Genomic DNA, 23,012 nt, shown 5'->3' on the forward strand with positions numbered 1-23,012 from the left:
CGAATGTAATGCATGAATAATTGCTAGGGAGACAAGACATTGTAAACTAGTGATTATGAGTAGGCTTATATATATATAATCATTTTAATACAAGTAGGGAACGGTTAAAGAGAGCGGACACAGTGACAGATAAGAAAAGGCGAGTATTTGGGGCCGCCGCTGATATCTTTTTCTTTTTAACGATTATTAAACCTATCCAACATTAAAATTGAAACTATATTTAAAAAGTAAACATTTGATATACAAGAATAGAATACAGCACAGCACTTATATCTTTTTTTAATAGACTTAAATATGATTTTATTAAAAACAATTTCTGTAATTTCTTAATTAGTGTGGTCTAGTAAAAAAATTCTTAAATTTAACATTAATTTGAATTATCAGATAACAAACTAAAACAATTGAATAAACTAAAACTGATCCAGTTCATTTGGATGTCGGCGTAACTCAGTTCTTATGAAATAACAATTCAAAAACCATATAAGCCTTTTCTACACAAAAAATTGTTCACTGTATAAAGATTCTCAATCCCTTTCCTTCTCAAGCTCGCTTTCTATTTCTTGTGTTGTGAGTGGACACGAATGGTCGACGCTGGATTCCACGATGGTGAATGTTATCTTCTCCACCATGAAGGGATAGCGCGTCATTCATGGTTTGTTCATTAACCATTTTCCTTTTGTCCTTCTGTAGTTGCCGTTCTTTTCGATCGGGTCTCATAATTTGGTTTTCGAAGCTTTTCACGAATGGTATTCCTAGGAGGTGTCGCTTTTTTTCCTGTTTTTCTTTTATCTTCTGAGATCGGTGTTCCAAGATCTGTTCCCAGCGCTCCCCCTTTTGATGCGTGCGTGTTTTGTTTGGACTTTAATGCTCGAAATTTATATTAGCCCAGTAGACCCATCTTCGTAATATTTTTTTTCCTTTCACTTCACTGCGTGGTTTGGTGGGTTTTTGGCTCTGTTGATGGATGTTGGGATTTCTGCGGCAGCATTGACGAGACCGGTTTACTTTTTGTGACTTTTATTAGATAACTGGAGTCTTAAAAGCACTTGATTGTGGTTATGGTGTTATTTCAAAACTGTGCATTTGCCCCATCTATGATCTTTTAAGAAAAAGAGTTTCAGGGTAATCTCCGAGTCACTCTCTTTATTTAACTCAGTATCCACTATTGGTGTTACTGAATCTTATTAAAACATTTGAAAGTTGGCTTACCTAACTTTTTATTTAATTAGTTTGACTTCAATACATTTTATTCAGCAGTAATGATTATGCTAAAAACAGTGTATCAGATACTGTTGCCACAGACCTCAACTTCTGATTTTGTGATTCTTAAAAAATGAGTGCAGAAATTAAGGATAGCGGCTGCTAATAGACAACAAGCTTCCATTGAAATGGGGGAGTTCTCCCATGACGAGTATGTAGCTGTCAGTGAATCAACTTCCATCAGGGCAAATCACTCAAGTAAAGTTTCACTTCTTCCTCTTGTATTTCTCATCTTCTATGAGGTTTCAGGGGGGCCTTTTGGGGTTGAGGATACTGTGCAGGCAGCTGGTCCTCTGTTAGCCCTCCTTGGGTTCTTGCTTTTCCCATTAATATGGAGTGTTCCTGAAGCTTTGATCACGGCGGAGATGGGTACCATGTTCCCTGAAAACGGTGGTTATGTGGTTTGGGTTTCCTCTGCTCTGGGGCCGTATTGGGGGTTTCAGCAAGGTTGGATGAAATGGCTGAGTGGGGTGATAGACAATGCTTTATACCCAGTTCTATTTCTTGACTATCTGAAGTCAGCAGTCCCAGCTGTAGGTGGTGGATTGCCTAGAATTGCTGCAGCATGGGCTCTGACTATTGTGCTCACTTACTTGAACTATAGGGGTATGGTCATTGTGGGATGGGTTGCTGTTTGTTTAGGGGTTTTCTCACTCCTCCCTTTTGTGGTTATGGGATTCTTGTCAATTCCCGATCTACAGCCTTCAAGATGGACCGTGACAAACCTCAAGGATGTTGATTGGAATTTGTATCTGAACACTCTATTTTGGAATCTTAACTATTGGGATTCCATAAGTACTCTTGCTGGAGAAGTGGAAAATCCAAAGAAAACTCTTCCAAGAGCTCTGTTTTACGCTGTGATTCTAGTAGTTCTAGGGTACTTCTTTCCTCTCCTAATAGGTACCGGTGCTGTTCCCCTCAACCGGGATCTTTGGTCGGATGGCTACTTCTCAGATGTTGCTATGATCATAGGAGGGGCATGGTTGAGATGGTGGCTTCAGGCTGCTGCCGCCATGTCAAATATGGGAATGTTTGTTGCTGAAATGAGCAGTGATTCTTTCCAGCTACTAGGGATGGCTGAGAGAGGAATGTTGCCTGAGTTCTTCACCAAGAGGTCTCGCCACGGAACACCTCTAATAGGAATACTCTTTTCAGCATCAGGTGTGATCATACTGTCATGGATGAGCTTTCAAGAAATTGTAGCTGCTGAAAATTTCTTGTACTGTTTTGGGATGATTCTGGAGTTTATTGCATTCATTCTGTTAAGGATCAAACACCCCAATGCATCTCGCCCTTACAAGATAGCAGGGGGAACAGCAGGAGCAATTTTGCTCTGTATCCCTCCCACTATACTGATTGGTGTTGTGTTGTTTTTCTCCTCCCTTAAAGTAATGTTTGTAAGCCTCATCGCTATCGCAATAGGCCTTGTGTTGCAGCCTTGCCTCAAATATGTGGAGAAAAAGAGATGGATGAAGTTTTCCCACAGTTCTGAGCTCCCTGATCTTGGCAATCTGGATGAGAATCGCTCTTTGGTGTATTGATCTGTCTTGTTTCTATATTGTGAAGTAGATTTGGTCTTCAGGTTCTTCAAAGAAGCTAGTTAAGTTCAAACCATGAGAGGGCAACTTTGTATCCAACACCTTTGGTAATTTATCTGGTTGTCTATGATTTTAGTTTGATCAATAGATAGATGAGGTGGTAGTTAGAAACTTGGAAGCTATAATTTAGAATTTCTTTGGAAAATCAGTTATTTGTTTATAAGAAGATTCTGTTATCATTTGAAGAGGGAGAAAAATAAGATTGAGACGTTTTACTTTAATTTTAAATTGTTTGGTAGAGAAGCTAAATCATGAATCCGTTCCTTTACAGCTTTTTTAGATTGATTGGTAGATGTGCTTTTTGTAAAAAACTTGTAACAGTAATGGTATTTTTATTGAAGAATTTATTAAACCTATTTGCATTTTTTTATTATTCATTTCATATTTCCTTTCTGTTATAAAATTGTTGTATTAATTTTAAGTAGAAGTTACAATTTTTCTTTTAAAAATTCATTTCCGATACTTTATGAAATTATTATTATTGTTGTTTTGATTCACGTAGGTATATGTCACTCGCGACCAGTTCCATTCGCCTTATTCTTTTCTCTGTTCAAAAGATACTAAAGATTGGATTTGATCCAATCGCATAAAAAGCCACTGTACATTAGACATGCTAATACGAGGATAGTATGGTCCTCTCCCATTGAAATAGAATCTAGGAGAGGATAATTAAGTTAGAGAAATACAATTAAATAAACTTAGAACATCTACAATGCAGCTATTTATTTGTGTTGTTTAATTTTAATAAGCGTCGATTGATAAAAAAAAGAAAAAAGAAAATTCTGGATGCTCTTGCTATTTATTTGCGGAAGAAATTGAGGAGATTTTTTGCGCAAGCCAGTTCTCAAAAATAAGATTTCTGGAGTAAAAAACAAAAAGCCTTCGTAATGGGAAGATAGATTTTTTCTTTTCTGGGAAAAATTTTTATTTTTTTCTAAATTGCCTGTCCTAAATACATGCTTAACCAATCAACGTTTGGTTTTCGTGAAAAAACTAATTAATTTTTTTTAAGTTGTTTAATAAGAAAAGATAAGTATTTTTTTGTATAAAATTAAAAGAGAAACTTATTCAAAATAACAACTATTTCAAATAAAAAAAGGATATATGTTCTTTTATATAAAAAACGTAAAATCATGTGCTCCTATTATCATACTTTATTATCCATCAATTAAAAAAAATTATACAGTGGATTAAAAATATTATTTTCTTCATCTCTTTAATATTTATTTATTTTTATACTGTTAACTATTATGTAAGAAATATACTTGTGAAAAGTAATTAATTGTAAAGCTTACCCCTAAAAAGAGTATGGTTTTTTATAAAAACCACTTTTTAATTCATGTGGTAACTTTTGGTTTAAAAAAAATCAATGTGAAACAAATAAATAGGAACCAATTTTTTTATCTGAATTATTTCTTTTATAACCAGGGAAAACACTAGGCCGGAAGCTATTCATATATTTATTACATTAACATACATATAATTTTATATTTTTTTATCAGTAATTAATTGAAAATAGAACAAATATAATATTATATATATATATATATATATAATTCTGTAAATGTAACATTAAAAGAATTATGTAACCATTATTTTAAAATGAAAAATTATAATTATTTTGAAATAAAAAACTATATTATATATTGGATAAATAAAGCATTTTTTTATATATTAAAGAGTAAAATTATTCAACTAAAAAATAATATCAAAAGAAATTATGAATAATATATCTTCTATATACTAAAAAAGCACGTCAGCTTCCCTATATTTACATTTTTATTATATATATATATATATATATATATATATATATATTACAATTTTATTAATTTTATGAGTAACTAACTAAAAATTACAAAATAACTCCGTTTAACATATACATATTTTATAAAAATAGTATTAAAAAATAATGCAAAACATAATTTTTAAAAAGAAAAACTATTAAGTTATTTTAAAATAAAGAAAAATTATTCAATCATGATTTACATTGAAAGATGATTATTTTGATTATATAATAAAAAAGGTTCCTTATGACTTAATTGAGGTGAGTTTCATTCCACTTAGTTTTAAGTGGACTTGTCTAATTTGGTACAAAGTGAACCAAACCTTAATCTTACATAATTAGAGGTGGTCACTGTGAGACCCTGAAAATTTCTCTGTAATTACCTGTCACATCACCATTAATACACCCCTCAATCCATTCTTATCTCATTTTAAAACCCATTTTCAAATCTGATAAACTCTCTGACATTCACTGAAACCACGCCCATCATTCTCTGAAAACGCACATGGCTTCCCCTGCACACACGCCACGTGTTGCAGAAGAAGCTTCCAGTTCAGAATTTAGTGGGCACGTGTCAGCTTGGGGTACGTTCGCTCAAACGAACGTGAATTTCACAAAACTGGATTTTCAGAAAACCCTCTCACCTGCACCACGCACTCTTCGTCTTCCTCTGAACCCAAACCTCCATTTTCTCCATCTTCTCTCTAAAACTTCCAACTTCTCTCTACTGTTAATCTTACGTTACTTCTCCAAACCCGTTTTCAGCACCGTAGGAACATTCATCCAGCTGTGGTCTTCCTTTTGGACCGAACAGAACTGGAATCCAACTGGTAAGTTTCTCTCTTTAGTAGCTGTCCATTAGGGTTTCATGCGAAACCATGCTATCGGTTTATGCATGTACTGTATCTGAATAAATTCTGGTTGTGGGTGTTTAGATCAAGTGGTTAGATTGAGTAGAAGGAACTTAAGGGGCTGTTGCGTATAGAAGAACTGTAGTTGAACGTGTGGAAATCATATTTTAGGGCGTACACTGCTATCCAGGTAAGGGGAGCTTATAAATTTAATTTATACTTGTATGAATCATGAACGTATGATATGAACTGTATGTATGATCAATATGTTGATTTTAGCATGTATGAATGAACGTTGATTGAACTGGATGCATGGAATATGTGTTGGCTGTGATGTATGAGTATATTTGATACGTATGAATGTGAATTGTATAAAGTCTGGAATTGTGTTGATTTAAAATTACAAAGTATGAATTACATGAGAAATATTGAGTTAAGATAAGTTGGAAAAAAAAATCTGGAATCCTGTTAAGGTTGAAAATCTGTATCTGAGAAAGTCCCTATGATAATTAACGCTCGTCACCGTACGGTCTTATACCGTTCGGTTTCCCTGCAAAGGCTTAGAATTGAATTCTTTCATTTGGGAAGAATTCGGTGTGAGAACGAGCGTCCTTATTGAGTTACTATGTTTGAGTGTTCGGCTCAACGTAGAGTTGTCGTACGCCTTAAATTAAACAATGCTGAAATGAGAACGTTCGGCCTTATGTCGAACGTTCGTTCGTAATAGCGTTCGGCCTTATGTCGAGCGTTCGTCTTTGATAGCGTTCGACCTTATGTCGAGCGTTCGTCTTTGATAGCGTTCGACCTTAAGTCGAGCGTTCGTCTTTGATAGCGTTCGGCCTTATGTCGAGCGTTCGTCCTAAAATAGCGCTAGGTCTTATAACGAGCGTTCGTTCTAAATTGCGCAATGTCTCAGACCAATCGTTCGTTCTAATTGAATACTCATTTGATAAAACAGCGTTCGTCCAAAGTATTAAATATTCAATTTTCTTTACGTTCGTTCCATTCCTGGCAGTGGTTTTCATATGCAAGTCTCTTCAAAAATAATTCTAAGTGTTCTTGATCCTCCATTGTGCATTAAATCTGGTGCAAGTTTTTATCCAAATATTTTTCTAAGTACCAGTACACTTCAAAGTTGAGTCAGTTCATTTAATTGGTCAAACAGAAAGTACGTTCGTTATATATTTTTACTGATTATCCAGTAAATTCATTTAGACGTTCGTCCTCACCCTTCATTGGACTGAACGTTCGTCATTTTTGACTCCTGAACCTAATGATGTGAAAGATGATGAATTATGATAAGTTAAAGTGTGAACACTATGAGAACTGAATTTATGATGTTGGATTTTGGACGAGCGTTCCAGGGAGGAACGTCTCATATATATATATTGAAAGATTGAATTGGTAAAGTATGACTATGGTTAGCTAATGCTGGCTTGGTCCATCCTGATATTCCGTGATGCTCATCTTCACGTAGAAGGGAGTAGTCATGTGTGGGAATGGCAGGAGGTCTTTCGTATCCCTCACTTAGCAGGGGCGAAGGATTAACCTCGAGTGGCAGCTGTTGAGGGTATCCCAGTTACTACATCACTCGGGTGCAAGGACGCCTGTAGCTACACGGTTCATACAGTCCGGACGGTCGTCTTTTATATTTATAAAAATTTCTATATTCCAATATGTTAAAGTGTATGTTATACGTGTGCATTGATACGTTGAATGTGTATGATGAACGTATGAATTAAATATTATAAGCTTACCCTTGCATTTCCTTGTGTTGTCTTGTATACGTATCTCCGTCTTGTCAAATGCAATGATCATCCGTTGTGGATGTGAGCAGATGGTGGTGCATCCCTGGAAGAAATGCTGGAAGAAGAAAATTTAGAAGAAGCAAATCTGGTGCAAGTGGAAGTAAAGACCGAGCCTTAGAGCGCTCGTTTAAATGTTAGAGTAATTTGAGCGTTCGGCTATGTATTTTGTAAAGCCGTTCGTCCTAATGATCTCCATTTCTGTTTAAGCGTACGCTATTTTTATTATCCAAGTCGTTCGGCTTTTGAACTCTGCTTTATTAATGTAAAGACTGCTTATTTACTGTTAATTGTAATTAATTCTAAATTATGGTAATTACTATATTTTGGGATGTTACATTAGTGGTATCAGAGCAGTTTTGTTCTATAAAAAGGACACTGTAGGATATGGGTGCACTGTGTTTTTGCTGTGTGCTTATTATATGTTTAGTGAGTTATTGTTTTTTTTTTAACTCTTGAGCAATTCTAACGCTCGTTTTCTGATGAACCAGAGAACCTATGGCGCCTAGACTTCCTCCTCCCCCACCGCCAAATGATACTGACGCGTCCAACAACGCTAGGCTGTTGGAATCCGTGATAGATAGGTTGCAACAACAGAATAATACTCTGATGGAACAGAACGCCACTCTGATGCAGCAAAATCAGAACGCCATGCAGATTATGGAGGCCGCTCGCGCCAGTTCGGAAGCCACGCAGAGGCAATTGATGGACATTCTTACTGCTACCAGAGGCACGCCAGGAGCGTCCTCTTCCAATGCCACCCAGCCCACTACGGAATGGAGTTTGGAAAGTTTTCTACAACATCATCCTGCCAAGTTCAATGGAAAGGGACTTCCGGATGCAGCGGATCAATGGCTAAGGGACATGGAGAGGATTTATGATGCCAAAAGGTGCCCAGACGACAACCGTTTGGCTTTTACAGAATATTTATTAACTGGTGAAGCTAGCCACTGGTGGACGAGCGCAAAAGCTCTCTTGACGGACGCCCAAACTCCCATCACTTGGGAAGTGTTTAGGAATAAATTTTATGAAGAATACTTTCCAGATAGCGTTCGGTTTGCAAAGGAAGTAGAGTTTCTTCAATTGGTTCAAGGAGGGATGTCTATTTCTGAATATACGAACAAGTTCAAACACTTGGTTCGTTTTAACACAATGGCCACAAATGAAGAGTGGCAGTGCCGGAAGTTTGAGAACGGCTTGAGAAGTGATTTGAAGGTTATGATTTCAAGCTTGTGCATACGAACGTTTTCTGCCATGGTGGAGAGGGCCAAGGTGTTGGAGAAGAACATGGCCGAGGCGGAAAAGCACAAGAAGCAACATCAGGGTGTAAGGGGACCAATCGTAGCAAGGAATAATACCAGTCAGAGGAGATTTCCTTACGCTCGTCCAAATCAACTCACGAACGCAAGCGGATCGCAAGCATTGGTTCCTGCCGGACAGTATGGGCAGCAAGGTGGTATTACTTGTTTTCAGTGTGGAGGGCCGCATTACCGTTCGTCATGCCCTCAATTGGTGGGTGGAAGACATTGCACTCGTTGCGGAAGGAATGGGCATGTGGCGAACGAGTGCAACTCTGGAGGTCGAGCAGTAATGAGACCACCAAATGCTGGAAGGAATCAGCCGAGAGGGGGACGAGCTCAAGCAGTGGGTCGAGTGTATGCGATCACTGGAGCGGAGGCAGCGAGCTCAGGTACGCTCGTCACTGGTACCTGCTTACTTCATGGAATATCTTGCTGTGTGTTGTATGACTCGGGGGCAACACACTCCTTCATCTCGAAGGCGTGCGTTGAAAAACTGGGGTTAGCAGCGAGTGAGATGCAGTTTGACCTGGTGGTGTCAACACCAGCAGCTAGTGAGGTTAGGACGTCTACCATGTGCGTTAGATGTCCTATTGAGGTAGAAGGGCGTAGATACAAAGTGAATCTCATCTGTTTGCCTCTCAAAGATTTAGAGGTAATTTTGGGAATGGATTGGCTGAATACCAATCGCATTCTCATAGATTGTGGAGCTAAGGAGTTAATTTTTCCTGAAGAAAACGAAGAGGATTTGGGTGTGACGCTCGGCCAGTTGAAAGAAGATATTATGGAGGGCGCTGCTTGTTTCCTCATCATGACGCATGAAGACCAAGAGCTGGGAAAGTTGAGGCAAGAACGAACGTCCGTTATTGGCAGAAAAGAACGAACGTTCGTTATTGGCAGTAAAGAACGAACGTCCATTTTGGAGGAGTTTCAGGACGTTTTTCCAGAGGAAATACCTGGGTTACCTCCTGTTCGGGAAGTTGAGTTCACCATTGATTTGGTGACGACAGCCGCACCTATCTCAGTTCAACCATACCGGATGGCGCCTGCAGAGTTGGTTGAACTTAAAAAGCAGATCGAAGAGTTGATGGAGAAGCAGTTTATTAGACCGAGCGTTTCACCATGGGGAGCGCCTGTGCTCTTGGTGAAAAAGAAGGATGGCAGCTCTCGGTTGTGCATAGATTACAGACAATTGAACAAGCTGACCATCAAAAACAAGTACCCGTTGCCAAGGATTGATGATTTGTTGGATCAACTGTATGGGGCAACGGTATTTTCAAAGATAGACTTGCGTTCGGGATATCATCAGATTAGGGTGAAAGAGGACGACATCCAGAAAACAGCATTTAGGTCTCGTTATGGACACTACGAGTATGTAGTGATGCCATTTGGAGTGACGAACGCTCCTGCAGTGTTCATGGATTATATGAACCGCATCTTCAGACCTTACTTGGATAAGTTTGTGGTCGTTTTCATAGATGATATTCTCATCTACTCTAAGACACAAGCCGAGCATGCAGAACACTTGAGGGCAGTGCTGAGCGTGTTGAGAGAAAAGGAGTTGTATGCAAAACTGTCCAAGTGTGAATTTTGGATGAATGAGGTACAGTTTTTGGGCCATGTGGTCTCGGCTGAAGGTATTTCAGTGGATCCTTCTAAGGTGAGAGCAGTGTTGGATTGGAAGAGCCCGCGTTCGGTCACTGAAGTGAGAAGTTTCGTTGGGCTTGCTGGCTACTACAGACGCTTCATAGAGGGATTCGCTAAGATAGTGGCTCCACTTACCCAATTGACTAGAAAGGATCAGCCGTTCGCCTGGACTGATCTATGTGAGGAGCGTTTCCAAGAGCTGAAGGAAAAACTGACGAGCGCCCCAGTTTTGATAATTCCAGACACGACCAAACCTTTTGAAGTGTACTGTGACGCGTCCCATCAAGGGTTGGGCTGTGTGCTTATGCAAGAGAGACGAGCGGTAGCATACGCGTCTCGTCAGTTGAAGATTCATGAACGCAACTATCCAACGCACGACCTGGAATTGGCAGCGGTCGTCTTTGCATTGAAGATTTGGAGACATTACTTGTATGGATCCGTCTTCCAAGTCTTTAGTGATCACAAGAGCCTCAAATATTTATTTGATCAAAAGGAGTTGAATATGAGGCAAAGACGTTGGTTGGAGTTCTTAAAAGACTATGAATTTGAGTTGCTTTATCACCCAGGAAAGGCCAATGTAGTGGCGGACGCTCTAAGCAGGAAGGCAGCACATGTATCGTTGATGATGGTTAAAGAGCTAAGTTTAGTGGAAAGTTTTCGAGACCTAAGGTTGCAGTTCGAGTTGGAGCCGAAGAGTATTAAATGCTGCACCTTGAGGATATCAAGTGATGTGTTCGACCGAATCCGGATGAAACAACGAGAGGATGAAGAATTGATGAAGATTTTAAGCGCGCTCGGTACGGATCAAGCCAAGCATTTCAATGCTGGAACGGACGGCATGTTGCGTTACATGGGACGGACGTGCATTCCCAATGATGGCGAGCTGAAGAGGATTATCTTGGAGGAAGGACATCATAGTCGTCTCAGCATACACCCCGGTATGACTAAGATGTACCAAGATCTTAGACGCTCGTTCTGGTGGCCTGGAATGAAGAGTGATGTCGCTCGTTTTGTGGCATCTTGCTTGACCTGTCAACGTGCAAAGGCTGAACACCAACGACCAGGCGGCTTGCTTCAACCATTGGAAATTCCAGAGTGGAAGTGGGACAGCATTTCTATGGATTTCGTGACCCATCTACCACGTACGGTTCGAAATCATGATTCAATCTGGGTAATCGTGGACAGATTAACAAAGAGCGCCCACTTCCTAGCAGTAAACTTGAAGATGTCAATGACAAATTTGGCTAAGTTGTACATCAAGGAGATCGTTCGTCTTCATGGAGTGCCTTCAAGCATAATTTCTGACCGAGACCCGAGATTCACATCTCGGTTTTGGCAATCGTTACAAGGCGAGTTGGGAAGCAAACTGCAGATGAGTTCAGCGTATCATCCTCAAACGGACGGTCAGTCCGAACGTACCATCCAGACGCTGGAAGATTTACTGAGGACGTGCGTCCTAGATCACTTGGGCGCCTGGGATGAAATACTGCCGCTAGTGGAGTTCACGTATAACAACAGTTTTCAAGCTAGCATTGGTATGGCGCCGTTTGAAGCTCTCTATGGAAGGAAATGCCGAACGCCACTTTGCTGGTTCCAGGAAGGAGAGAACGTGCTAACTGGACCTGAGCTCATCCAGCAAACGACTGACAAAGTGAAGTTGATCCAGGAGAGATTGAAGACGTCCCTGAGTAGGCAAAAATCTTATGCGGATAGAAGAAGGAGGCCATTGGAGTTTGCTGCAGGGGATCACGTATTCTTGAGACTCAACCCAATTACTGGAGTAGGCAGAGTCGTTCGTCCAAAGAAGCTGTCGCCAAAGTTCATAGGACCGTACCAGATTTTGAGGAAAATTGGACCAGTAGCTTACGAATTAGCATTGCCACCTCAACTATCAAATCTACATCCGGTCTTCCATGTGTCTCAACTCAGAAAGTATATAGCCAACCCCTCTCATGTCTTAGAACTGGAAGACATTCACCTACAACCGGATCGAACGCTGGAGTTGCAACCAGTTCGTGTTGAGAACGTTCGCACAAAATTACACAAAGGGAAGGACGTTCGTTTAGTAAAGATAGTGTGGGACGCTAAGACTGGTGACTCAACTTGGGAAGTAGAGAGTGCGATGAGAGACTTGTATCCCCACCTATTCACGGGTAAGTTTTAAATTTTCGAGGACGAAAATTTTTGTAGTTAGGGAGAATGTGAGACCCTGAAAATTTCTCTGTAATTACCTGTCACATCACCATTAATACACCCCTCAATCCATTCTTATCTCATTTTAAAACCCATTTTCAAATCTGATAAACTCTCTGACATTCACTGAAACCACGCCCATCATTCTCTGAAAACGCACATGGCTTCCCCTGCACACACGCCACGTGTTGCAGAAGAAGCTTCCAGTTCAGAATTTAGTGGGCACGTGTCAGCTTGGGGTACGTTCGCTCAAACGAACGTGAATTTCACAAAACTGGATTTTCAGAAAACCCTCTCACCTGCACCACGCACTCTTCGTCTTCCTCTGAACCCAAACCTCCATTTTCTCCATCTTCTCTCTAAAACTTCCAACTTCTCTCTACTGTTAATCTTACGTTACTTCTCCAAACCCGTTTTCAGCACCGTAGGAACATTCATCCAGCTGTGGTCTTCCTTTTGGACCGAACAGAACTGGAATCCAACTGGTAAGTTTCTCTCTTTAGTAGCTGTCCATTAGGGTTTCATGCGAAACCATGCTATCGGTTTATGCATGTACTGTATCTGAATAAATTCTGGTTGTGGGTGTTTAGATCAAGTGGTTAGATTGAGTAGAAGGAACTTAAGGGGCTGTTGCGTATAGAAGAACTGTAGTTGAACGTGTGGAAATCATATTTTAGGGCGTACACTGCTATCCAGGTAAGGGGAGCTTATAAATTTAATTTATACTTGTATGAATCATGAACGTATGATATGAACTGTATGTATGATCAATATGTTGATTTTAGCATGTATGAATGAACGTTGATTGAACTGGATGCATGGAATATGTGTTGGCTGTGATGTATGAGTATATTTGATACGTATGAATGTGAATTGTATAAAGTCTGGAATTGTGTTGATTTAAAATTACAAAGTATGAATTACATGAGAAATATTGAGTTAAGATAAGTTGGAAAAAAAAATCTGGAATCCTGTTAAGGTTGAAAATCTGTATCTGAGAAAGTCCCTATGATAATTAACGCTCGTCACCGTACGGTCTTATACCGTTCGGTTTCCCTGCAAAGGCTTAGAATTGAATTCTTTCATTTGGGAAGAATTCGGTGTGAGAACGAGCGTCCTTATTGAGTTACTATGTTTGAGTGTTCGGCTCAACGTAGAGTTGTCGTACGCCTTAAATTAAACAATGCTGAAATGAGAACGTTCGGCCTTATGTCGAACGTTCGTTCGTAATAGCGTTCGGCCTTATGTCGAGCGTTCGTCTTTGATAGCGTTCGACCTTATGTCGAGCGTTCGTCTTTGATAGCGTTCGACCTTAAGTCGAGCGTTCGTCTTTGATAGCGTTCGGCCTTATGTCGAGCGTTCGTCCTAAAATAGCGCTAGGTCTTATAACGAGCGTTCGTTCTAAATTGCGCAATGTCTCAGACCAATCGTTCGTTCTAATTGAATACTCATTTGATAAAACAGCGTTCGTCCAAAGTATTAAATATTCAATTTTCTTTACGTTCGTTCCATTCCTGGCAGTGGTTTTCATATGCAAGTCTCTTCAAAAATAATTCTAAGTGTTCTTGATCCTCCATTGTGCATTAAATCTGGTGCAAGTTTTTATCCCAAATATTTTTCTAAGTACCAGTACACTTCAAAGTTGAGTCAGTTCATTTAATTGGTCAAACAGAAAGTACGTTCGTTATATATTTTTACTGATTATCCAGTAAATTCATTTAGACGTTCGTCCTCACCCTTCATTGGACTGAACGTTCGTCATTTTTGACTCCTGAACCTAATGATGTGAAAGATGATGAATTATGATAAGTTAAAGTGTGAACACTATGAGAACTGAATTTATGATGTTGGATTTTGGACGAGCGTTCCAGGGAGGAACGTCTCATATATATATATTGAAAGATTGAATTGGTAAAGTATGACTATGGTTAGCTAATGCTGGCTTGGTCCATCCTGATATTCCGTGATGCTCATCTTCACGTAGAAGGGAGTAGTCATGTGTGGGAATGGCAGGAGGTCTTTCGTATCCCTCACTTAGCAGGGGCGAAGGATTAACCTCGAGTGGCAGCTGTTGAGGGTATCCCAGTTACTACATCACTCGGGTGCAAGGACGCCTGTAGCTACACGGTTCATACAGTCCGGACGGTCGTCTTTTATATTTATAAAAATTTCTATATTCCAATATGTTAAAGTGTATGTTATACGTGTGCATTGATACGTTGAATGTGTATGATGAACGTATGAATTAAATATTATAAGCTTACCCTTGCATTTCCTTGTGTTGTCTTGTATACGTATCTCCGTCTTGTCAAATGCAATGATCATCCGTTGTGGATGTGAGCAGATGGTGGTGCATCCCTGGAAGAAATGCTGGAAGAAGAAAATTTAGAAGAAGCAAATCTGGTGCAAGTGGAAGTAAAGACCGAGCCTTAGAGCGCTCGTTTAAATGTTAGAGTAATTTGAGCGTTCGGCTATGTATTTTGTAAAGCCGTTCGTCCTAATGATCTCCATTTCTGTTTAAGCGTACGCTATTTTTATTATCCAAGTCGTTCGGCTTTTGAACTCTGCTTTATTAATGTAAAGACTGCTTATTTACTGTTAATTGTAATTAATTCTAAATTATGGTAATTACTATATTTTGGGATGTTACAGTCACGACTTAATTCAATTTAAGATAAATCTGAATCTAATCTTACATGACTAGAGGTGGTCTCGACTTAATTTAATTTAAGATAAATCTGACTTAACTCAATTAAAATATGATTTAACTTGGTCTAATGAAGTTTTAACTCTACAATCCATTTTGATTAGACGTGAGTTTGAATTGACTTTACTTTTCTTAACATGAACTTAACATGTCTAAACTTAGACCTAAATTGACTACACTGACTTGGACCTAATTTGAATAACTTAATTAGGATGTTTTTTTCTTTTCACACCATCATAGTCTTTAGAAAGCTTTTATCCATAATAGAGGTGTGATGAGTGCTTTCGAAAAAATATATTCGAAATTATTTTGGTGTATTATAAAAAGTAAAATGCATCAATGGAGTACATGAAGAGATTTTATGGAATATAGAAAAAAGAACTCCTACTTAACTTTGAATCCAATCCAATCTTTGAAACTAACTCGTATAGATGAGTCTATGAATTAATCCGAACTTTTTTTATCACCATTTTAATTCAAAGAGTTTGTTCTTATGTGTATTTTCTCGTCTCAAACTTCTTTTAACCTTAATTCACATGAATATGAACTTAACACTGTTAACGAGATCACATTAATTGGTTTACTTGTGTTTCGACCGAATCCGTGAGGATCCTGTTAAAACACACAAGTTTGTTGAAGACCAGACGGACGATCACGAACGATAAAGGCTGGTGGACGAACAATGAAGCTGCTATGGACCGGGCGGACGCTTTCTCTCCAGCTGAAGCGGATTGAGCGGCTCTGGCGCAGGGGACACTAGAAGCTGACGCAAACCGGACGGTCATTTCTGAATCCCACGAGCTGAAGAAGGCCGGGCATGCGTGTGGCGGACGACACAGTGACGGACTGACGCTGTTCCACGCTCTAGGTTGGAGGCCAGGCGGGTTTCTCCCCATGCTCTCCCAGTGGTAGTCCTCCTACTCCAAGCTGGGCGGTCGGGTACCTGTCAAAGGCACTCCGACGCTCAAGTCAGTAATATGACAGAGCGTTTTATAATGCATGCATATGTTGCATTCTAAGCAATCTGTCTGGAACTCATACCTGGAACCTTTATTTATACTGATTGTAATGGGCTTTTACCTTTCATGGGCCTGATAACGGCCCAATCACACCTTAATCTTCGTTAAGGGCTTTAATGAGTCATTAGCGTTTAACCGTGTAGTCGACAAAGTGCGGGTCGATTGGGAAGGATGGTTGGCCAGGGATGTCAACCTGGGTGGGCGTCCATCTGGTTCTACTCTCTGGTCACACTGGACGGACGCTCGGTCCTAATTGCCATCTTGGGCGGACGTTCGGTTCATGAATAGCTGGACGCGCGTTCTTGATTGCCATCTTGGGCGGACGTTCGGTTCCTGAATGGCTGGACGCTCGGTCCTGATTGCCCACCTGGGTGGACGCTCGGTTTATGACTGGGGAGTACCGGTCAGTACATGTTAGTTTGGACGCCCGGTCTTGATTGTGACCTTGGTGGGCGGCATTGTGTTAACCGCTCGCTCGGTCTATGCTGGGAGGACCTGTCGGTACATAAGCCCCCCAAGCCCGAGCATAATTTTATTATGCGAAGGGGTTTTGTAGATGGCCCTCGAATTCCTGAGTCCAGTTTTGGCCGAACGGTGGAGGTCGACTATGTACCTTGTAGGCCAAATGGCTGGACGCTTTACGTCGGACGACTGAATAACTTGGGACGAACGACCAAGAGTTTGAGGCCGAACGCTCGAATGTTGAATGCCAAATCTGGCTAACGTTGAGGGCGGACGACCGAGACTTGAGGCTTGATAGCCGGACGGTCGATTGTTGAATGCCAGATTTGGCTAAGTACCTAAGGCCGAATGGCCGAATGGTAGAGGTCCAACACGTACCTTGGAGGCAGAACGACCGGATGGTTGATGTCGAACGACCGAGCAACTTGGGACGAACGACCAAGAGTTCGAGGCCGGAGGTTCGAATTTTGAATGCCAAATCTGGCTAACGTTGAGGGCGGACGGCCGAGACTTGAGGCTTGATAGCCGGACGATCGATTGTTGAATGCCAGATTTGGCTAAGTACCTAAGGCCGAATGGCCGAATGGTAGAGGTCCAACACGTACCTTGGAGGCCGAACGGCCGGATGGTTGATGTCAGACGGCCGAGCAACTTGGGACGAACGACCAAGAGTTCGAGGCCGGACGCTCGAATGTTGAATGCTAAATCTGGCTAACGTTGAGGGCGGACGGTCGAGACTTGAGGCTTGATAGTCGGACGGTCGATTGTTGAATGCCAGATTTGGCTAAGTATCTAAGGCCGAATGCTAGATTTTGGCGCGGACGGCAGTGGTTCTCGGTGGAACTCTCTGTTCACCGTCCGACCAAGTTGACAGTGGTTCTCGGTGGAACTCCCCGTTCATCAACTTGGACTTTTGGCGCGGATGACAGTGGTTCTCGGTGGAACTCTACATTCACCGTCCGACCAAGTTGACAGTGGTTCCGGTGAAACTCTCCGTTCATCAACTTGGACTTTTGGCGTGGACGGCAGTGGTTCTCGATGGAACTCTACGTTCACCGTCCGGCCAAGTTGACAGTGGTTCTCGGTGGAACTCTCCGTTCATCAACTTGGACTTTTTCTATGTTTAATGCGGGATGATTGAGGAGAGCCCTTTTTGCGAATATGCACTCGTGCAATTATTGCGGGTTACCTGTATTACGAAGGGAATATAATCGAATTTCAAGTTTAAAGAAAGTAGATGGTTATATCGTGTAAGGTAGACCGGTGGGTTGAACATGCTCGGATGAGAATGGTTGTTTCGAGAGAGCATTTATCAGAATAATGGTCCGTGGCCCAGGAGAAGTTCCCAATAGACGTTAATGACCATCCCTGGCCCAGGAGTTCTTGGAGAATCTTCGGACGGATGACAGGCCTGATGGTCGAGTACTTGTGTGGCCAAATGGTCGAACTCTTGTGAGGCCGATTGGCCGAATACCTGGATGTTGAGGCCACAGAAGGCCAAGCAGTAGATGTCGAACGACCGGACACCTGTAAGGCCGAATGGCCGAAACGGATGTACGGAAGGCCGAATGGCCAAATTAATGGGAGGTCGAATGGACGAACGTATGCTGAGGGCGGACGACCGAGAGTTGAGGCCTGATGGCCGAGCGCTTGATGAGGCCGGATGGACAAGCGCATGTTGAGTCCGGACGACCGAGAGCTTGAGGCGGGACGTCCGAGAGTTCAGCTCGAACGACCGGGAGTTTAGGCCAGACGACCAGATTCTGGATGCCAAATTTGGCTAAGTACCTAAGGCCGAATGACCGAGTGGTAGAGGTCGAACACGTACCTTGGAGGCCAAATGGCCGGACGGCGGACACCAACTTTGGCTGAGGCTGGATGGCCGAGAGCTTGATGGGGCCGGAGGGCCGAGAGCTTGTTGGGGCCGGACGGCTGACAACTTGAGGCTGGACATCCGGAAGTTCAGCTTGAACGACCGGGAGTTTAGGCCGGACGACCAGATTCTGGATGCCAAACTTGGCTAAGTACCTAAGGTCGAATGACCGAGTGGTAGAGGTCGAACACATACCTTGGAGGCCAAATGGCCGGACGGCGGACGCCAACTTTGGCTGAGGCCGGATGGCCGAGAGCTTGATGGGGCCGAACGACCGAGAGCTTGTTGGGGCCGGATGGCTGACAACTTGAGGCTGGACGTCAAGAAGTTCAGCTCGAACGGCCGGGAGTTCATGCCAGACGACCAGATTCGATTGACCGAGAACTGAGGCGGGAGAGTCGAATGATTAATGAAACGAGGTCGCAAAGTTGAATGGTCTCGACGGAACGACTCAGGATCCGCAGCCGAACGAAGGAGACTGAGTTATCGGGTTGACGAGGCCGAGTGCAAAGGGCTGAACGATGTAAGTGGACGTTCTTACGAGGTGCCACTCACTGGTTCCTTATGGTTACAACGGGGAATACTCACTCGGCCCCACGGTGGGTGCCAAATGTTTCGACCGAATCCGTGAGGACCCTGTTAAAACACATAAGTTTGGCGAAGACCGGATGGACGATCACGAACGGTAAAGGCTGGCGGACGAACAATGAAGCTGCTATGGACCGGGCAGACGCTTTCTCTCCAGCTGAAGCGGATTGAGCGGCTCTGGCGCAGGGGTCACTAGAAGCTGACGCAAACCGAACGGTCATTTCTGAATCCCACGAGCTGAAGAAGGTCGAGCATGCGTGTGGCGGACGACACAGTGACGGACTGACGCTGTTCCACACTCTAGGTTGGAGGCCGGGCGGGTTTCTCCCCATGCGCTCCCAGTGGTAGTCCTCCTACTCCAAGCTGGGCGGTCGGGTACCTGTCAAAGGCACTCCGACGCTCAAGTCAATAATATGACAGAGCGTTCTATAATGCATGCATATGTTGTGTTCTAAGCAATCTGTCTGGAACTCATACTTGGAACCTTTATTTATACTGATTGTAATGAGCTTTTACCTATCGTGAGCCTGATAACGGCCCAATCACACCTTAATCTTCGTTAAGGGCTTTAATGAGTCATTAGCGTTTAACCATGTAGTCGATAAAGTGCGGGTCGGTTGGGAAGGATGGTCGGCCAGGGATGTCAACCTGGGTCGGCGTCCATCTGGTTCTACTGTCTGGTCACACTGGACGGACGCCTGGTCCTAATTGCCATCTTGGGCGGACGTTCGATTCATGAATGGCTGGACGCTCGTTCTTGATTGTCATCTTGGGCAGATGTTCGGTTCCTGAATGGCTGGACGCTCGGTCCTGATTGCCCACCTGGGGAAACGCTCGATTTATGACTGGAGAGTACCAAACGGTACATGTTAGTTTGGACACCGAGTGTTAATTATGACCTTGATGGATGACATTGTGTTAACCACTCACTTGGGAGAACCTATCGGTACAATTTGTTTATTAATTAAAGAAAGAGAGAAGACAACTTTCTCAAAATTATCTTTTCATTATATCATATCATCGTATGACTTGATATGTTTTTCATTATTTTTCTTCTTATCAAATAGGTAATAATACGATGATATACATTCACATTTGATATATATTATAAAGATAAAATAGTCATAACATATTAAATTTTATATTTTTTATAAATAAAAAATAAAAAAAGATAATAAAATAAATATAAAAAATTTATGTATATCAAAATATCATTTATATATCAAATAATTCATTGCGCAGTTTTTATTTCATTTAACATAAAATCCTAATTGAAGCATTTCAAAATTATATGAAAACGCGGCTATTTAACTTTCAGTAATAGAAATTTAAATTTGCAAAGTAATATAAGAAATAGTTTAACAATTTTGATTTAAATTATTTAACGCCTTTTCTAGTCACCTTGAGTTTAAAAAATCACTTCAAGACAAAAAAAGAAAAATAATAAACTTCAAAATTTAAATACTCGCGCAAAGTTAACCGCTTAATGTCAAAATCAATCTGAAACTGTGTCAATAGAGATGAAGAGGACGGGAAAGAAAACCAAACCAACGGTGGCAGATCTCCTGAAAACACCGTCGCCGGTTGCTTCACCGGAGGCGGATTCTCCTGCGATTTTCACGAGGGCGGCTTCCACCTCCAAGCGAGCGAAGAAAGTTACTCTGGCCACCAGCTCATCTCCACCTCGCAGTCACACAGCTCCGAGCAACATCTCCGACCTCAGAAACTTCACCTCTTCCGGAGTCGACGATCTCAAGCGTCGCATCGATTACTCTCACTCCGAGTTCCTCAAGGATCTCGAGGCATCTAACTCACGTCTCCACAAACGCTTCAAGGTTTATTTTCTAGAGTTCTCCTTTACTTTCTCACAAACGGCATAACATCGCATTTCTGAGATCCCTTTAAAGAAGGCGCTACGAATTTCTTGAACTGTCAGTTAATAAATTCTCCGGTGGTTGATCGGGAAACAAATGAAACAGAAAATGTGTTAAGCAACCGAAAGTATTCAAGGACTAGAAAATGTGAAAAGTGAATTTGGATTCTGAGATTTAATTCAAACAGATTGTTATGGAGTATTTGCGTAATTACCTCTGTTTTGGTTTTGTTTGATTTCAATAGCATGCAGATTGCCTCTAGTTTAGGAGAAAATTGAAACAGCACAAATGGAAAAGGAAATCTCAAGATTAGCCCTGTATGGTTATATTTGATCCACATTAGGAAACCTGAGAGTCGCTAATTAATTTTAATCGTAGTAAACTTTTTGATTAACTATTAATAATCACTTATTTGTTTCTATTTTGAAAATTTAGATGCAGACTCAAGCATACCAGCAAGTAATGGATGAAGCAGAGAAGGAATACAAAAAGGTTTCTGAACGGATAACGGAAAGCCGAGATGCAATGAAGGTGTCGTTTCCTTCACTGTCGCTTTAAACTATCGTTTGGAAACATTGTAAGAGTCTAATGGTTCTTTTTCAGGCTTCTTACGAAGAATTCATGCTGGACGCACAGGCTAGCGCATCTCGTGGTATGCATAGTACAATCAATTCCAAAAAGGCTTTTATTCTCATTCATCACAATATTTGAGATGTTGTTTTGTTCAACATTTTTGTATTTAAATGTCGTTTTTGCGGAACTTCGTTAGCCAGATAGTGATTTTGATTTCAAAATTTCAGCATGCAAAACTTCTATCGTTGAGCTTTCGCAGTCGTTTGAGAAGGCGATTGACTCTCTTCGAAAACGCTATGGAGTTTCATCAAATTAACCATGTAACTTGGTGGATGCTTGCTCAGTTGCTCACTGATTGATTTAAGGTAAACTTCTACTCTTTGACGTCTTTCATGGTCTATGGGATTGCGAACTGCTCGCTCCGTATTCATTCTTCTAGCGTTTAAGCCACGAATGACAATTTCCTTGAATGATTTTATGTATGTTCTGTTGACAATTGAAATATTCACAGGGTAGCATTTATCACAAATAGTTTTAAGAATGGAAGGGGAGCAAATCAATCGTCCCTTCCTAAACTTATGGAATGATAAATAATTTCAATAACCTAGAAATAGAATGTGACATAGAATACATTTTTTTTTGCCTTCTACAACTTTCTCTTTCTCTCCCGTACAGTGGTTTATTTTATTACACTTTTTTTTTTCATTCTTCTTCTTGCTTTTCTCTTAAATTGTAAAATAGTTGATCAAGGACTTTTCTTATTGCAACATAAAAGTAGATGAGACACATAACATGCCAAATTAAATAGATAAACACAACCTAAATGAAACGAATAATAGCTAATAGTTGAGATTAAATAATAAATAATTATTATTTTTTTTGTTTCTAGTTTCATCTATTGCATTTGTTTTATTTTAATTGTGAAACTCTGCGGTTAAACAACACCTAGAAGGATAATCATTCTAAAAGTTAGTGAAAAATGCAGCAATGACAAAAAAAAAAAGCATTCTTATTGAAATCAGATTTTAGTATATGTTTTGAGATTGACGTACAATTATTTATATTATTAAATTTTGCGATTTTTTTCTAAATTTTGGTTTAGGTGATGAATTTATGGAATTTATGCAATAGACGTCTACTTCTTCGTACCAAAAACCGATAAAATACTTCTATTATTAAAGCGAGGTATAAAATTGTAGATAATTCCACTGGTCACCGGGGCAAAAATTGGACAAGAAGCCTCGACCTGTACAACTTTTCGGCATCCTAGAATAGTATACGGTGTTGACATAGAGCAATACAGAGAGAAAACAATCCTATGTAGAAAATTGTAAATCACCTTAAGCATGTCGTGAGTATATGTATGGTATATTGTAAAGACCAATGTGCATATAGTGATTGTTCTAGCTGCTTAATGTCAATTTTGTCAATTAGAAAATTCTTCTAGCCACCACTTCAAGTCAATTAGCAAGTTTTGA

General features: G+C 40.9%; 3 protein-coding genes and 2 long non-coding RNA genes across 8 annotated transcripts; all 5 read left to right on the plus strand.

Annotated features, from left to right (window-relative positions):
- Positions 1-470: 470 nt before the first annotated feature.
- Positions 471-3,079, plus strand: LOC124828272 (putative polyamine transporter At1g31830). 2 transcript variants are annotated; one of them, XM_047301530.2, is made up of 2 exons: positions 471-652; positions 1,344-3,079. In XM_047301530.2, the coding sequence occupies exons 1-2, from the start codon at positions 650-652 to the stop codon at positions 2,799-2,801; spliced, it is 1,461 nt and encodes a 486-aa protein (XP_047157486.2). In that variant the 5' UTR covers positions 471-649; the 3' UTR covers positions 2,802-3,079. The 2 variants fall into 2 exon arrangements, with proteins under 2 accessions (XP_047157486.2, XP_087957050.1); XM_088100924.1 differs by lacking the exon at positions 471-652 and adding an exon at positions 681-1,122.
- Positions 3,080-5,013: 1,934 nt separating this feature from the next.
- Positions 5,014-7,565, plus strand: LOC148192114 (uncharacterized). The gene is made up of 3 exons (XR_015782482.1): positions 5,014-5,474; positions 5,580-5,685; positions 7,333-7,565. It is a non-coding gene; the product is annotated as an uncharacterized LOC148192114 (long non-coding RNA).
- Positions 7,566-7,798: 233 nt separating this feature from the next.
- On the plus strand, positions 7,799-10,878 carry LOC148192115 (uncharacterized). Its single transcript, XM_088100005.1, has 5 exons — positions 7,799-8,437; positions 8,516-9,110; positions 9,300-9,733; positions 10,208-10,509; positions 10,812-10,878. Exons 1-5 carry the CDS (start codon positions 7,799-7,801, stop codon positions 10,876-10,878), a joined length of 2,037 nt encoding a protein of 678 aa, XP_087956131.1.
- Positions 10,879-12,462: 1,584 nt separating this feature from the next.
- LOC148192116 (uncharacterized) lies at positions 12,463-15,015 on the plus strand. Its single transcript, XR_015782733.1, has 3 exons — positions 12,463-12,923; positions 13,029-13,134; positions 14,783-15,015. It is a non-coding gene; the product is annotated as an uncharacterized LOC148192116 (long non-coding RNA).
- Positions 15,016-20,574: 5,559 nt separating this feature from the next.
- Positions 20,575-22,964, plus strand: LOC124823013 (uncharacterized). 3 transcript variants are annotated; one of them, XM_088099929.1, is made up of 5 exons: positions 20,575-20,922; positions 21,397-21,492; positions 21,565-21,613; positions 21,762-21,899; positions 22,637-22,964. In XM_088099929.1, the coding sequence occupies exons 1-4, from the start codon at positions 20,608-20,610 to the stop codon at positions 21,848-21,850; spliced, it is 549 nt and encodes a 182-aa protein (XP_087956055.1). In that variant the 5' UTR covers positions 20,575-20,607; the 3' UTR covers positions 21,851-21,899; positions 22,637-22,964. The 3 variants fall into 3 exon arrangements, with proteins under 3 accessions (XP_087956055.1, XP_087956056.1, XP_087956054.1); XM_088099930.1 differs by having other exon boundaries at positions 22,734-22,964; XM_088099928.1 differs by lacking the exon at positions 22,637-22,964 and having other exon boundaries at positions 21,762-22,239.
- Positions 22,965-23,012: the final 48 nt, after the last annotated feature.

Source organism: Vigna umbellata, chromosome 10 (assembly GCF_029865625.1).
Source record: "Vigna umbellata cultivar VRB3 chromosome 10, Vumbellata_1.0, whole genome shotgun sequence".
Taxonomy (NCBI): domain Eukaryota; kingdom Viridiplantae; phylum Streptophyta; class Magnoliopsida; order Fabales; family Fabaceae; genus Vigna; species Vigna umbellata.